This window comes from Gastrolobium bilobum, unplaced genomic scaffold (assembly GCF_033153095.1).
Source record: "Gastrolobium bilobum isolate Gb01-03AN ecotype WA unplaced genomic scaffold, APGP_CSIRO_Gbil_v1 utg52425, whole genome shotgun sequence".
NCBI classification, from domain to species: Eukaryota; Viridiplantae; Streptophyta; class Magnoliopsida; order Fabales; family Fabaceae; genus Gastrolobium; species Gastrolobium bilobum.
Genome location: NW_026897618.1, coordinates 18,328 through 35,832, shown reverse-complemented (window position 1 = coordinate 35,832; position 17,505 = coordinate 18,328). Strand labels below are relative to the sequence as shown.

General features: G+C 34.7%; 3 protein-coding genes across 3 annotated transcripts; 1 reads left to right on the top strand and 2 right to left on the bottom strand.

The window, feature by feature from the left end:
* Positions 1–282: 282 nt before the first annotated feature.
* On the bottom strand, positions 283–2,630 carry LOC133308669 (uncharacterized). Its single transcript, XM_061509317.1, has 4 exons — positions 2,450–2,630; positions 2,113–2,357; positions 1,186–1,567; positions 283–1,118 (listed from the first exon to the last, which is right to left on the bottom strand). The coding sequence occupies exons 1-4, from the start codon at positions 2,628–2,630 to the stop codon at positions 283–285; spliced, it is 1,644 nt and encodes a 547-aa protein (XP_061365301.1).
* A 2,097-nt stretch (positions 2,631–4,727) lies between these two features.
* Positions 4,728–5,054, top strand: LOC133308668 (protein SMALL AUXIN UP-REGULATED RNA 8-like). The gene has a single exon (XM_061509316.1). The coding sequence runs from the start codon at positions 4,728–4,730 to the stop codon at positions 5,052–5,054; it is 327 nt and encodes a 108-aa protein (XP_061365300.1).
* Positions 5,055–15,166: 10,112 nt separating this feature from the next.
* On the bottom strand, positions 15,167–15,559 carry LOC133308665 (auxin-responsive protein SAUR78). Its single transcript, XM_061509313.1, has one exon. The coding sequence runs from the start codon at positions 15,557–15,559 to the stop codon at positions 15,167–15,169; it is 393 nt and encodes a 130-aa protein (XP_061365297.1).
* Between the last annotated feature and the right edge of the window lie 1,946 nt (positions 15,560–17,505).

Below are 17,505 nucleotides of genomic sequence, written 5' to 3'. Positions count from 1 at the left end.
TGTAGTGTAGGTGCTGTTAACTGTGCTTTATTTATTGGCAGCTATTTCAAACTTATGCTTATAATTATTCGTAACGTATGCTTATGTGCCATTTGCGGCCTCCTGTTTGTGGACAATTGCAATGAACGCCGTAAATACATTGCCCAATCTGTTTATCATGATAGAAATATGCCACGCTAATAAAACGATTACATTACACAGATGATCTACATACAACACTAAACCCACACTAATATATTTTATAATACAACACATACGTTACCCTTTAGTACATATATCACATTAAGTGGGTGGTTGTGGTTGTTGTCGCGACGGACAATGCCGTTTATTATGACCAACCTCTCTACAATAACCGCATGTTGTTCGTGTAATTGCACCCTCCCGCGAATCCATTTCATTGTGAATGCGTGTACTTCTAGGCCTTCCCCTTTGACGTCTCAAAGACACATCCAGAATAATTGTTGCATGTGCAAATGGTGGTATGAAATCCTCGTTACCAATTGGATACCATTGCGGCGAATAAATTTCACATTGATTCTTCGCACTATAGGCAGGATCTATGTACTGTGTGGGATCGTGATGCATGGATCTACATGTCGCAATGACATGGCTACACGGGAACCTAAACGCAGTGAACTCACCACACTGGCATGTACGATTAGATAGCGATACTGACCATTTTTTACCCCCACGATGAGTACGTACATTATACGACTCCTGAACTTTAAATCTTGTCTTTTGCACATCGTAAGAAGTTACATAATGTGTCACGGCCGTTCGTTGATTTTCCACATATTTTCGCCACACAACTTTGGCAAAGCGATTACCTCTTTCCATCTCCTCACGTTCTTCCTGTCCGTGCTCCAAAAAATACGCCACCAGTCTACTGTACGTTATACGCACAAGTGAGGTAATTGGAAGGTTTCGTGCACCTTTGAGAACTTTATTAACACACTCTGACAGGTTTGTTGTCATGTGGCCAAACCGTCTTCCTTGTTCATCGCAGGAGATACTCCACTTCTCTTTAGGTATGCGATCAATCCAGGCAGCTATTTGCGGGCTTGTTTCTTTAAATTTTTCCAAACCAGCATCAAAGTCCAAACGCAAAGTTGTATTGCCTACACATCGCACACCAATATATTACAAAACATCCCATTATACGAATCAAATAAGATAAAAACATACCTAACTTCTTCAACTGCTTCTTCAACATAACATTCTTGAATTTGTGATTAAAACTACTGCCCACGTGGCGAAGGCAATAAACATGATATGCCTGTGGTGGGGCCCATCCGAGAGCAACATTGTTTACCGCAGACAGGATACCCGGATGTCGATCAGAAATGAGACATATTCCATGCTTTTGTGTCACAAGCATTCGAATAAGAGCCAAGAACCAAGACCAGTTATCAGTATTCTCGGCTGAAACGATAGCGAATGCAATTGGAAGAATGTTATTGTTGCCGTCTACTGCTGTCGCAATCATGAGGGTTCCCCAATACTTGCCATAAAGATGAGTGCCATCAATGAGGATAATTGGCTTGCAATAATTGAAGGCTTCACAACACTGTTTAAATGTCCAAAACACCCTTTTGAAGACCTTGTGAGCTTGGTCTAGGCATCCAGCAATGAAATGGTCACTCAAATCAAGCTTATAGGCGGATCCTGGTGAAAAACATAACATGTAATCCAACCACCTGGGTAGGAAGGCATACGACTCATCCTAGTCACCGTATACTTTTACAATAGCCTTTTGCTTTGCCTTCCATGCCTTCCTATATGATATATGGAATCCAAGGATCGTAGCTATCCTTTCTTGGATTAGCGCAATCTTGACACTAGGCTCCTCTCTTATCATTTTTGCATATGGTGAAGCAAGAATGTATTAGTTAACTGTAACATCAAATAATTTAAAAATTGAAACATTAAGTTGTACCCACCTAAGATCAATGAACAAATCAGATTTGAGTCCAACTGCTGGTGATCCTGGGTAAGACTCTGACTTACACATGTATGTTCGTTGTTCCATATGCCTATAATCCATTCACTGCCACCTTTTTTTTGGTATGCTCTCATCCTCCATGGACAACCGACGTTATGATTTTGACAAACCATTATCAACCTTTTCTTATCACTTTTCTCTACGACTGTTGTGCGATTATTTTCCATACAATATTGTTTAATTGCCATTTGTACATCATTTTTGGTGTCGAACAATTGATCCTTATATAGCTCGTGGCCCATCTGCCAGTTAGGTATTTGTGCTCCATGCATATCTTCCAATTCTTGATCTGGATATTTCCAATTAACATTCGTGAAATGGCTGATTCCATCCCAAAATGGTACATTATCATTTCCTGTACAATAACATATCCAAAACCCCAAAATCATATAATTTGATTATATGACATAACATAAACCACTAACACGGTTATTAATGGTTACATACCTGCAACTGGAGGGTCTTGCATTCCTACAATGCCAGGCGATGGAATTGGTAGACCAACTGCAGTGGACGGATAACAATCAAAATCACCATCGACATCTGTATCCGACGACTCATTGTCCGGAACAAGACCTTCATCAACCTCTTCCTCGAAACTATCGGTACGCCATGATGGATCGTACATGTCGTGGACCGGCAAGCTTTCATCAAACAATTGTTAAGTTTGTGGTGCAAGCGCGGGGGACGCGTCCTCATCTTCCGGATTAACCACTGGCACCATGTTTATGTCGATGATGTCAGTGGATGGTGGAGAAAGTTGACTGCTTGATTGTCCACCATAGTTGACTTCTGCATAAAATTCAATAAATCTTGACTCGCCGTGTTTTGAAGTGCTTGCATCTACTACTAACGTTACATCGTCATCTTCAACAATTTCGACGCCAACCCATTGCATGGGGTTACCAGAGGCACACCTAGTGGTCAATCGAGCAAGAGTTTGACCACGTTGTAATCTCAACTTCTTGTAGATTATCTTCTTAAGCTCGTGAAGATTGCATGTTGGGCTCATGCGAAATATTTTTGCATCACCTTCAAAAACTTGCCCGTTTGGTCCAAAATATCTTCTCCCATTATAATAAACTGTGGCGATTACATCATTCCTACCCTCACTCATCTTACAAAAGTAGAAAATAAACTAACCTTCACAAAAGATAACACAAAAGTAGTAATGTTTGTATATAAATGGCAAATTTTCGCACTCAGAGTCCGCTCCTGAAATGGAATTGAGCTGATTTATAGTAACAAAGTTCACTACATGGGGTACCACTTTATGCAACATAATTCGCTATGCCCCCTAGCGAATTACTAGGGGGCTGACACCTGTCCATTATCAGTCAGAGCGGTCCCTAATTCACTATGATTCATGGCAAAATAAGTACATAATTCGCTAGGCAGTACAGCGAATTTTGGGGGTATTGACACGTGTCCTGACAATGACTGGACAGGACTGTCAATCTGACATTAATTCGCTGCAAGGTATAGCGAATTATGGGAGTGTTGACACGTGTCCGACAAGAGACTGCCATGACTGACTCCTGATCAACTTAATTTGCTACACACCCCAGCGAATTACGCCGGAGTTGACACGTGGCATTCTCGCTGACGAGGCAATCTGACCTGGCATAATTCGCTACACAGTGTAGCGAATTATTTGCAAACGTAATTCGCTACACTGTGTAAGGAATTATCACGCGTGGCAGTTTGAAAAATTTTACTGTTCGCGTGACATTCTAGTAATTTGTTTGCTGAAGCGTGGCACATTGGTCACTGTCCCCCTAATTTAAGCATTATATATTATAAATAAGAGCTTTGGATTTCTCGAACAATGAAAGATCATCATTCTTTCTTGCAGAGATACGCAAACTGGGCCCCATCAATTTTATTTTATTTTTAAAAAAGTTAGTCATGTTTTTTGAACTGAGTGATAGGAGATGAGCAAATTCCTGTAAGATAAGAATTAATTTTGTCATAAATAAATAAAATTATGAAGGTGTCTTTAAACAGAGAGGATCCTCTTAATGTAAAAGAAATTATTTATTATTATCAAGCACGTAAATCAAATGGTAATAGATTGTTACAACTTAACTAATCTTTTCAAGTTGAGTCTTATAGATTTGTAGGAAGAGCTTTGCGGCCATTATGATCCTGCTCGGTTCAAACGGATTAATTAACCAATGAAAAAAGAAAAAGAAATTATTTGCTAAAAAGAGAAAATAAAGATTAATGTTTCTAAAACTATTATAATAAGTCTCCGGATGTAGCCATATACAACAACTAAAAAATTATCTTTGCAGAAGAATCTAGTATTAAATAAAGATTATTATTTTTTTAAAGAAGACAAATTTCCAGTCTTTTGCCAACTAGATTAACTTCATATTAAACTAATCTAAGATTAATAGTAAGTTAAAAAAAACAGAGAAGTATATTTGAATAGAATACCCCGTATGTGAAATAATTAAATTAATGATACTTAACATTGTTGTCACGGCATTCAGCAGAATCAGCACCTAGGCAATTACACACAAAGTACCAAGTGCATATCACTATCAATTTCATAGTGAAAACAAGATTTTTCTTTCATAATCAACATTAATTTATGTGACATGGAGTATGGAATACAGCAAGGACATAATCAAGTACCTCACGGCTAAGTTTGATTGAGCCATTTAAAGCTCTTCTTGAGAAGTGTCTGAAAATCTATAGCTAACAAGAGCATTCGGCAATGGGAGTTAGTGGAAGTAAGTTATGGAAATGGGTTGGTGGTGGTGGTAGTGGCAGTGCTTACAACAGCATGGAAGGTCCTCTATTGGCTCCTAGAGGTTATGTTCCAATTTATGTTGGCACAAATGAAGGTACTTGCAGGAGATTTATGGTTCACATCAAAGCACTTGGTGATGCAGATTTCAGCCAGATGCTTGGTAGGTCTGCAGAGGAATATGGGTTTAGGAATGAAGGAGTTCTTAGGATCCCATTTGAAGCACAAGATTTTGAAGAGTGGTTGATTAGAAGGTCCAACCAAAAGACTAAGAGGAGGGTAAAACCAACTTGATTAGACACACCATTCTTTTTCTTTTCTATCTCATTGGTGCCAGCTTTTGTTGTACATATTTACATGTGGGTGTGCTCTTGTGTATATATGGATTTATTAGATTGATTCTCCATGAAGATACTGTTACTGTAATTAATGCAGGGTGTGCTGATAATTTTTCGATAAGGTTAAAGATATCTTTTTCATTTAGTTAAAAAAATTTAGTGCAGGATGAATGGATACGTATTTATAAATGCAAAAAGTACAAAAGAATTTAGTGATTGAGAAATTTTTATAATTTTGAGAATAAATTTGCGAGAAGAAATTCGAGTTTCTAGTATGTAATTGTGTTAAAATTTGATAAGAAGAATTTTGTCCTTTATGTAGTTCTACTCGGCTCAAACAATACTAGTTGAGTAATTAATGAACATATGAATAATATGAAAAAAAGTTTGCAAGGAGATAATTACAAGAAGTAATTAACAACAATATCTTAAATGAGATCAACGGTGATAAGAAAAACTTAATAAAAGAAAAAGAAAAAGTTAATGATCTTAAATTAACATCTTTAGAGACACTGAATTTTTAGAATTAGTTCATGGAATATGTAAGATGGCAATTGGCAAGTGATGCATTTAAGTTGAATATATATGTCAGGGAAAATAAGAGTGTGCATGACAACCTTCTCGGAATGAGTTTTTTTTTTTTTAATTTTTGTTCCCGGGAACAAAAATGGATGAGAATTGCGTTTGACAAAATCGGTTTATTTTTTTGTTCCTGGGATGAACCGATTTTTTTTTATGCTGGGAAACAAAAAAAAGAATTAAAAATTTTCTGCTTTTCTAATTCTGGGCACAAAATTAGAATCAGTTTTCTAATTCATCTTGCAAGGAGTATGCGCATTTTGTCCCTGATTTAGATATGGAGAAGATTGCTGATGTACGTAGCACTAGCCTTTGTCCCTGAACCGAGTTCTTATTTCTTCAAATTCTTCTCTGCCTTCTCTCCTTCGCCCCTCCCTGTCTTATTCACATTGGCCTTTTCTGGTGTGAAACCAGAATACTCCCCCACATTCAGCATGTGGCAGTTGTCCATGCTGTTAGTGATAGCCCACTTTCCCATAATCAACTTCTCTCTTGGTTCTTTCTCTACAGCTAGCAAATTCCCTCCAATTTCCTCATTCCCTAGCTTCCTTTCTTTCATACGCACGCAACGCACTATCCTCCATCCCCTTCTTTTTGTATTATATAGGCGAATGGTAAGAGGGCAAGTCTTGGAGTAGGGGCAATATTATTCTTTTATCACTGAAAGGTTATGGGTTCAAATTTGGGAAAGTCTCTTTGCAAATATGCAAGGGTAAAACGACATATAATTCTCAGAATGAAAAAAAAAATTGTGTTAACAAACGTAATTCTGATTCTCGGAATAAAAATAAAATATGTTAACAAACGTAATTCTGATTCTCAGAACTCTTCCAAGGCACAGAAATAGAAAAGAATCATTTTTTTCAGAAACAGTGCCAGGAATTAGAATGGTTGTCATGCGCAGCCTAAAACTTAGGTATGACAAATTGCATTTAAATTATTGTTTCATAATTATATACAAGTCCATCAACTCTTGACTATATATAAATATGGTGAAGTTGGATATAAGATAACCAGGCCCTACCAAATTGATGTACACTTGACTTGAGCATATAATCTTTTGCCAGTAGATGACTTATCTGTGTATAAGGCATTTTATAAATGTGTTTGATGTTTCATTTGTATGAGATAAAATTACCTCTTACACATGTTGGGATATTCAAGTGTGATGAGTCCCACATTGGTTGGTAATGGGCTAAGTGAAAAGTATATAAGTGGAAGGATCCATAAACCCAATGCCTTAAGGTTTTGGGTTGAGATGTGGTATTGGACTCACTTGGTGTATTTGGAGTAGCTTAGCTCATTGGTGATGGCCCCCCGCCACGGGCTTCCTCCTGGACCCACCTGACAGTGGTATCAGAGCCGGGTTGGGCTCGAGCTAGCTAGGTGTTTGGCTAGTAAGCGGGTGGAGTACTTGGGCCCTGGGGTACTCAGTTGAGGGGGAGCATATAAAATTACCTCTTACACATGTTGGGATATTCAAATGTGATGAGTCCCACATTGATTGGTAATGGGCTAAGTGAAAAGTATATAAGTGGAAGAATCCATAAACCCAATGCCTTAAGGTTTTGGGTTGAGATGTGGTGTTGGACTCACTTGGTGTATTTGGAGTAGCTTAGCTCATTGGTGATGGCCCCCCGCCACAGGCTTCCTCCTGGACCCGCCTGACAGTGGTATCAGAGTCGGGTTGGGCTCGAGCTAGCTAGGTGTTTGGCTAGGAAGCGGGTGGAGTACTTGGGCCCTGGGGTACTCAGTTGAGGGGGAGCATATCAATGTTGGGTTTCACACTTGAGGGGGAGATTGTCGGGATATTCAAGTGTGATGAGTCTCACATTTGTTGATAATGGGCTAAGTGAAAAGTATATAAGTGAAAAGATCCATAAACCAATGCCTTAAGGTTTTGGGTTGAGATGTGGTGTTGGACTCACTTGGTGTATTTGGAGTAGCTTAGCTCATTGGTGATGGTCCCCCGTCACGGACTTCCTCCTGGACCCGCCTGACAACACATATATAAAATTATGTGAGATCCATGTGAGTCCATATGAAGAGAAGATAGAGAAAAAAATAAATCTCACACACATTTATATGTGTGTAGGAAATAATTTTATCTCTTATAATATAAGAGACATTAAATCATTTTTAAATATTGGACCAGAGAAGAGACAAGGCCTCAAATTGCTACAGGGAAAAAATGCGAACAAAATTAAGAAAGAGAAAGTCACTATTTTCTTCTATGATGTTGTTTCTACTTATAAACAGCTAGCAGGCGGTTGTCCTCTTTCAACATGTTCCCGGCCTTATGCATTTTGTCTTATTTCCTCCTTGATATACAAAGGATTACGTACTTACACATATGATGTACATGAATATTACAATTTAATTAAATATGATTAATTTTAAATAACATCACACACACATATATATATATATATATATATATATATATATATATATGGGAAATAGAAATGTTATGTTACATAACATAACTTCTTTTTCTTACACATTAAAAAATGTATGGGACTCGATCACTCTAATTTTTTCTTTTTTCCTATGTAGTGATTTATGTGTCTTTGCCATAACACAAGAAATGTCATAAAAACATTATATTCATAAAATTCTATACATATAATATTTTTTCAGTCACTGTAGATAAAATTATCTCTAAAATGATATTATTTTGAGGCCAGGAGAAAAAAAATTATAAATAAAAATTAATATAACCTCGTAATAAATTGTAGACAAAAATATTTCTTATGTTGATGCAAATTGCTCTCCTCATGTCACTCTTCGATTTCCGCACCATTTTTTTATTAGCTCTATGAGCTCGTGGAAGGAGAAGTTAAAATCTCCAAATTATAATTATAAAAATATTTTTTTAGTAACATCATTTTAAAGTTACTGAAAATAAGTTATCTCGGCTGAAAACACATTAAACTAACGTATATATACATCGACAACAAGCAATAATGACCTCAGATACTCCGACACGCTACATTTTGGAAAAAATGCTTGTCGGACACGTGTTGGACACGCGGTCAACTCTCCAACATGTTCTGACATGTTTTTTCGACACGCAGTCAACTCCTTCTGACATGTTCCAACACATTTTTTTTTTACTCTTAATTTTATTTTACTAACTAAACATAAAAAAAAAATTATAAATCAATTTTTTCTGTTATGAAAATTGACATTAAAAATTAACATGATACGAAAAATTATTTTTATTTATATGAAATTTGAATATTTGATTGGTTATATGACTTATTGTGGACTGTTATATATATTAAATATAAATTATATTATATATATTAAAAATATTATTAAAACGTGTCCCAACGTATCAAAATATGATTTTTTTAGAATTAACATGTGTGTATCGTGTCCTGTGTCAGTGTCCGTGCATCATAAGTAATGACAATGATGTTGTACAAGTGTACAAGTAATATGTTGGTCCACTAAGTTTGATGCTCCACTTGTCACCTCACAGACAACTAGCAAGCTCAAGTCTCTGAAGCCAAATCTTCAGTATCACTCAACCTAGCCAGCCCATGATGCCGTGGGATGAAAGTCTGAGACCAGCCAGGCACATTTAAAACATTCAGTGAATTTAACTTTTTTTTTTTTTTTCGGTGCCTGGGGTGATGAAATTCCTCCATTATTGAGTTCATACACATCAATATATATTGAAGGCTGACAATAGTTACTCCATGATTTGAACAAAATTTGTTGAAGTCATGCATAAATGGTAATAAAAATAAGATTTTTTTATCATAAATTTTTGTGACTTGCTCTTATGTGTGAGATTAATCCAGAAAATTGTATTCTTCCTTGTTTAAAAAATAAAAAGCTTAACAAGATAATATCATTCGCTATATTTTGTGAATGCAAACATGTTTAAAGTTTTGTCTATTTTATTATAATTTACTAATATAATATATTAAATTAGAATATATTTTTTTCGGTACATAAATTAGAATATACTTTAAATTTTACTTAAATTTTACAATAATATTCATGAGATACTTATATGTAATTCATTTCATTTATTTATTTTATTTTATTTTGGTGTGAATTTCATTTATTTTATTTTTTTGGATTACATCCGGGTATCCCCGCAATTTCATTTATTTTTTACTTTGTCTACCTCTCAATTCAACCTCTGATTAATAACCAAAATAGTTATAAAAAATAAAAATTTAATATTTCTTTAAATTATCTTCTGCAATCTTGACATAACGATTATTTTGGGATTTAAAAAAGTAATGGGATTTCGAGAAAATTCATATCATAAGAGATAATTAAAATTCTCAAAACACCCTTACTTTTTTTTTCCTAATCCTTATGCCATTTTAAAATCATTGGAGAAAATTTTATCGCCTATTATTACAAGATAAATACTATAAAAAGTTATATATAAAGAGTGTTCTTTTAAAATGAATTGTTTCCATATGCAAAACATTATTTCATATGATGACTTGCATGGTATCTTCCATTTAAAAAAATAAAAAATATTACGAATGTAATGTGGCAGCAGTTTAACCTCCCTTCCTTTAACACACCATAATGTTTTTTGGTTGAATTTAATGATAAAATCGGGCACAATGTTTTGAAATATTTTAATAATTGAATTGATTTTGTAAACAAACATATATATTAACCAACACATTGTAACTAAATCTTTCGGAGATAGTTTCTTTTGCAATTATCAATGGAATTATAGTTAAATTTTATTGCAAATTGGGACGGAACTTTTCAATGGAAATTAATTTTGTCAAAATTTTCTACGAAATTGTTATTAAATTTTGTTGCAAATTGAGACAGAATTTTCCGACAAAAATATTTTTCATTGAAATTTTCAACGGAATTTATTATTTTAATACTATGTCATGACTTTATTTATTGACAGAAAAGTAAGGTTTCTGATGGAAAAAATTCTGCAGAATTTTTCAATAGAAAAAAATTGCGTTGCAAATTTCAACGGAAAAAAAATTTCCGTTGCCTTTCGACGAAGTGTTATCTAACAGAAGAATTTCGTGAAAAAATGATTTTTCATTGAAATTTTCATAATTTGCAACGGAAAAACTCCATAAAAAATATGGATATTTCTAGTAGTATTAATTGACAAATGAGTGCAGGAGATAGCAATGAACAGAAAACACTTAGTATGAAGATAGATAGCATATTGGGATTTATATCTCATCGTCAGAAAACATGTTTTAACATGGAGAAGTGGAAGAGATAGTTTGGAGCTCAAGAATTCCAAGAATGCAGCTCAAGAGATTGGAAGAGGAAACAGCAAACTGAAAAATGCAAGGAAAAATGGCCAAGTCCAAAGGATATATACATGTATGTGTAGTCACTAATACTAATACTTATCATATTAATTAAATGATAAAATAGCATCATCTTCTTCAAACGTTACCTAAATAACCTTATAAGGTTAATAATTTTTTTCTAGTTACCGATTTTGAAAAAGAGCAATCCAATTATGCAACATCTGAGAGAGATAATTTGAAACGGTGGGCGAGGCCCCTGGTAATACATGGCAAATGATGAAATTATCTGTCCGTGCCACATGAAAATATGACTGAAACAAAAAAACAAAAACCTTGTGCTACGTACTCTACTGGCTGTTTCTGTCTTAAGCATGTGAGAAGGGCTAGCTTGGCTGCATTTACAGTTGTGAACGGTTAAAAGTTCTGCCACTTTGGGATTTGTGACATAAAAACAATATTATATTAAGTAATGTTAAGTCAGTTGACACATGAGACTGATAAGGGTGACACAGGAGAGCTTAGGAGGTAGAAGTAAGAACATCTGTTTAATCCTTTTCAGTATTATTTTTAGAAGACCCAAAACAAAGTTGTCTTCCGTAAAGAATAAATGTGATATATTCAAAAAAAAAAAGACAATAACTATATTAAGGGTCGACGATTATAATATTATCATGTCATGTAACTATATGAGAGGGTTCTAATTATATATGGTCAAATCAACTATGTTGAAAAACGAGAGAAAAAAAAAATATTGAAATATGGAGAAACAAAATTATTACTATTGATTTATTTATGAATAATTAGGATCCTCTTGTATAATATAATCATGTCAAATATCAGATCACGTGAGATTAAGTATTTCTATTCATGATTGTAGCTAGAGTTTGGGATTTGATATTCTCGCTCTTTAATTTCAATCTTGAATAAAATCTGACCGCAGTTTCTAAATTCAAGAGCCCCTTTGGCTAGATCCTGTAATTTCGGCATAGATCTTCCTGAGTGTCGCATGAAAAACACTAATGCTTACGTGTATTAGCTCAATTTTCTAGTTTATTTCTAATCCCCATATTCATAGGCATATAGTATATATTGGATTGAAGTACAACTGAACCAGACAAATCATGTGTGTCCAAGACCCTCCATCTTAGAATTAATCATGTTCTTAATTTACGGTCAAATATCCTTGAAAACAAAAAGTAAATCCAACATTAGTACTGTCTTTTGATTTAATTTGATTAATCCAATTAGATGTAACAGATCTTGAGGACATCCTCTGTTAATGGTCATCAACTATGTAACACCGATATTGACATGGGACACGTGACACGACACGATACGACGCTCCGACACGTTAATTTTAAAAATTATTAGATTTCAACACGTTGTGATATTAAATAATATTTTTTATTTATGTAGTGTATATTATATTTAATATTCAATAATTTAACAAAAAAATAAAGTTAAACTTATAATACCCATTAATTTTGCAAAGAAACATAAGATATCCCAAATATTTATATTAAACTCAATAAAATTATAATCGTAATCCAACGAATCTATTAGTTGGAACTAAAAACACAACGCAATGCAACCTTTGAACCATTTTTTGAGTTTCTACAATGCGTGTTGGAGTGTCGGAGACTGTCGAACACGACACGTCAAGGTCTTTGAAATGTCGGTGCTTCATAGGTCATTGTTGGGCTACTCAAGGCAAGTGCACCGATCGTACAAGTAATATACTGATTAAGTAAAAGATCGTTCCCACGAGGATTACGATTCAAGCACTAATTCACTATCGCAAACTTAGTTGGACAATCGAAGTTGTATTCGGAAACAGGATTTGAATTGCAAAATTAAGGTTATTAAATATTAAAGCTAACTACTCGCAAGAATTAAAGACAAGAAGGTAAAAATTTGATTAAACTAATAAAATAAAAACGTAGTTAGGGGTTCGATTTCCTTTAATCTCCTTATTATGATTCGAAGTCCTTCTTTACGTTAAAAGTCCTTAATATCAATCTAACCAATTCTTTCGCGTGTTATTAGAGCTCAATCCCTTGTTACCCTAAAACCTTTACAAACTTGAAAGAACCCTAGTTTCCCGGTTATTCCCCAAGAATGCAAGCATTAAGTTCAAGAATCTTAATGTTACACAAATTCTATGTCTATCCCTAGAATTATAGCGTTTACAATGAAGTTATCAGATATGGATCACACACCAACATCCCTATTGTCATGCATTTATCGATGATCATTATATAAGATTCAAGCCTATATAAAGCATTAAAAACAGATAACTTCATTCATGATAAAAAGGAAAATTAACGTACGAATTGTTCAAAGCATAATAAATCGATTAAAATCCATCTAACCCTAACTACTTAAAGAACTAGCCGGACATAGCAAATTCAAGAACAAAAGAAAATAGAAAAGTTCCCCCAAACTCCATAGGTGATTGGTGAATCCTCAATATCTCCAGTGAAAGCTTGAAGTCGATCTGTCTCCGCCGTTCATGAACATGAATCTGATGTTTCTCCGCGTTCCTTCGGCCTCCAAGCGTCCAGAATTGTTTTGTGTTGTGAAAGTTATGTATTTCTGGTCCCCAATGGTCCTTTTATTGGCCAAGAGTTCGTATCCTAGTAGAAAACTCGAATGGGCCTAAGTTGGATCTTTCGGGGCGCTTAAGCTTGTTGTATCGCGCTTAAGCACCATAGGACAGTGATTTCTGACTCGCGTTGCGCGCTTAAGCTCGATGGAGGGCGCTTAAGCGCGCTCCTCGCAACAAAACTTTCTTCTTATGGTGCGCTTAAGCTCTGAGTTGGGGGCTTAAGCGCCCAGAGGCAGTAGTTATTTGCGTTTTTAGGGAGCTTAAGCTTCTGAATTAGGGCTTAAGCTCCCTCTTCTAACAACTTGGGAATCTTGATAAGATCTTCAAATCTTTTTGTTTTGCTTTCCATCTATCCATATCTTTTCTGATTTGATCTCCCTTTTATCCAAATCTTCATATTTGAATCCATTTGTTATCAAATCCCTTCAAAAATAGCAAATATATTTAATTAAGTAACAATCAGATAATGTTCATAATTATCCTATTAAAACCCTAGTTTTTGACTTGTTCAATTAGATAATTCATATTATTTTAGTCCATAAAACAAGATAAACTAAAGGTTTATCAGTCATCAATATGTATAAAACCAAAACGTTGTGTACCTAAAGAACTATAGATTAATTCATCAAAGCATAAAAAAATCAACAACTTTTTTATCCCCAAATTAATCTCATTTATCTTCTTATTTACTTTCTGTTAATTAGATCCCTTCTTAGTGAAAAGTAGTCGATACCTTTTGTTGCACAAAAGCGGAAGGCTTAAACATCGTAAATCATTATTTAAATTTGCTCGCGTAAACTTTTTGAGTAAATTCAAGGGTATCCCCACCTCACATAGGATAGGACTAATTCCCTTTCGCGCATTGAGAGAGCAAGGAGTTCTCCGCTACCCACAAAGTGTGTTTACTATGAGTTAAATTCAAGCCCTTTAGACTCACAGCCCGAAACCCTTGGAGTCAGCACCAAACCAACTGAGCCACACCGACTCGCGTAAACTTTTTAGATATTGATCATTTATAATTATATTAATTTATTGTCTCCAACATCACACTCATTAAGGAAAAGGTAAGATAAATAATAAGAAAAATCAGCACCTAACCTGTACATTGATTTCACGCTAGGAATCAAACCAAGTCTACGAGAGTGAGTAGAGTTATCACTTAAAACTAGACTACCCTTAATTGTTGCTCAAAATACATTTTATAATATATTTATTATATAATTTAATTAAAATTGGTTGAACCAATGATCCACCAATTAAACAATGACGCAATGACCCAATACAGTCGATGATCAGACCGAGTTTTAAAATACCGCATTGAATGAAATTGATATTAGAATTAGATAAATGCTACTAACAATTGGTAAGATAGGAAAAGAAGCTTATATTGCTCATCAATGTGGGTCACTCTCATTATAAATTCAAAGGGTGAAACATTATAATAACTGCCATAATTACAATTACTTAATTAACATGAACATCATTAGTAACATTTATATATATAATATTTTATCAATCTCAATGAACTAAGTCACTAAATTGTTTTTTTGTTTCTTGCGTCACCATCATCAAAAGCAATTGAAGTCAGTTTACTAGCTCTTTTTCTCAGCATGCACAAGAGTAGAACTCAACAAGCTCATCCATGGACCCCAACTGGGTCTCATTGCCCTCAAGCATCCACAACAAGTGCTCAAAAAGCACCACCTCACATGAAACCACAACCCCATCATCACAACCACTAGAAGAAGACTTATCCACTAGCTCCTGAAACACAGGGTGATCTATGACTTCGGAGTTCACGAGGTACCGCCTCCGGGACTTGCCAACGTAGACGGCGTGGAGTTGTTGTTGTTGTTCCTGTTCCTTGGAGGAGGAGGAGGAGGCGCTGCCGCCTTCCTTGGTGGCGGAGACAGAGCTGTTGTTGCGGCTGAGCTTGGTAAGTGAGGGCCACCTTTTGATCGCTGACTTGATCTTTGTTAGCTTTCCAACTTTGGCCATCTTGGGAAGGTGTTTGATGAATGCCTCAATGAAGAGAGAGGGTTAGGGAGGTGAATAATGGTGATGATAGGAGGGGAAACGAGGAAGGTTCAGTTATATAGGGTGGAATGGGTGAAGTGAAGGGGACTTAATTGGGGGAAGGGTTAAACACGTGCATGGCCCACTGTTTTGGACACAGCTCAGAATGATAAATGTTGTGGAGAATTGGAAAACCAGTTGCTCTTTTTGTTTGGCGTTTAGTGAGGTGTTTTGGGATAGGGAAGCTTTGTGTCATTGGCCTAGCGAGAAAGGTTCATTCAATAAGAAAATTACTCTTACACTAATCCTAATAAGACATTAATAAATATGGAAATAGACTTTCATTAGTAAAGTCATTAAAGATCCAAAATTTCATTATCTGCAACGCGGGTAAATTCTATAAATAAGAAATAACATTTACAAATATAAACATTTCTCTTTCATATATTATTATGCGATCACTGTGTATACACACCATCTCTTGACCAATATCATTATTCCTAGTCAGAGTAATTTGCCAACTTCAAAGTCATTTAGCCCATCAATTCCTCAGAGAAAACCCATAAATCCAAAATTAAGATACTAGTGCTTCGACTAAACATTTCTGAACAAAATACTCTGCAAAATAACAAAATGTCTTTGCTTCTTGCGTTTTTACATGCATGCCCTCTGTTTTTTTTTTTTTTTTTTTTTGTTTCTATCTCGAGGACCACGAGATTTTCCACTTTTCCTTTCTCTACAATCATGTTTTTATTGGTTGAAAATTGCCTAAAATTTTATAATTGTATAATGGTTACATCAGTTTCAATATGATAAAGATGCTACTTACTGCTAGTTAATTGCAAAAACTTTTTCTAGACTTATGTATTGGACCCATAACGTGGATCACTAATTAATTAACAAATCTTAAATCATTAAATACATATATGGTCTTTGATTTATTTTCAGTGACACAACTTTCACTTTTTTGCATTCTTCGCTTCATTCATCAATTAACTTCAGGGTTGGAGTCTTTTTTAAGTACACCTTTAAGTACTTTTTTCCTGTACCTACAATTATGTTTTATTGGGTGGAAATTGTCTAAAAATTTTAATCGGTACATTAGTTTCAATCTGATAAAGATTTTAGTTACGGCTAAAATTTAATTGCAAAAACCTACTAAGATATATGCCACATATTTTATACAAGGAATGAGAAGGTTCAGTTGGAACATATGGATTTGAAAAAATCAAACCTCCAACTCCAAGTGGATTAAAAAAAAAAAAGTCTTAAGAATTGAGATTAGAATATTATGAATTGAATTAACTGATACATTAAAATTCATTTTTCTTTTGAAAAAGTTGTTAACTTTTTTTAAATTAAAATTTCCTCAATTTCAGGTTTCTCCAATATTTATAGAATAACAGCAATATATAGATGCGGCAATAGTTTACTGTTTAGGCCATGCTATGACAACCACCATATAACACTATTAATCTATTATAACTTTACAATACACATACCTTTTTTTATATTTTATTGTAAAAAATGGAAATATAAAATACTAAGGATCCTTACAGGATATAAATGATTGTTTTAGGTTGTTGGTGCTGGATTTTTATTTCGTTCTTGTTCTTAAAAGTCTTAGAAGTATTATGTAACAACACTATTATGATCTAGAAAAAAAAGACCAAAAAACAAAAAAATGAGTCTGATTAGGTACTAGACCAGAAATGATTTAGGTATGTATGTTGGTTTTCTTGTTTTTGTTTGTTAATGAGATGGCATCATGAAACAGCAACAAATTAAAGTGTTGGTTGGTAAGCAAGCCAGCAAGGTTCCTATCTGTAAAATGCACTCAACTGGATTATGGTGAGGCTTTGGCAAATTCATCTACCTTACAAACTACAAAGCAATTGTGCCCACAACTTGTCTTTTCCTTGATAATG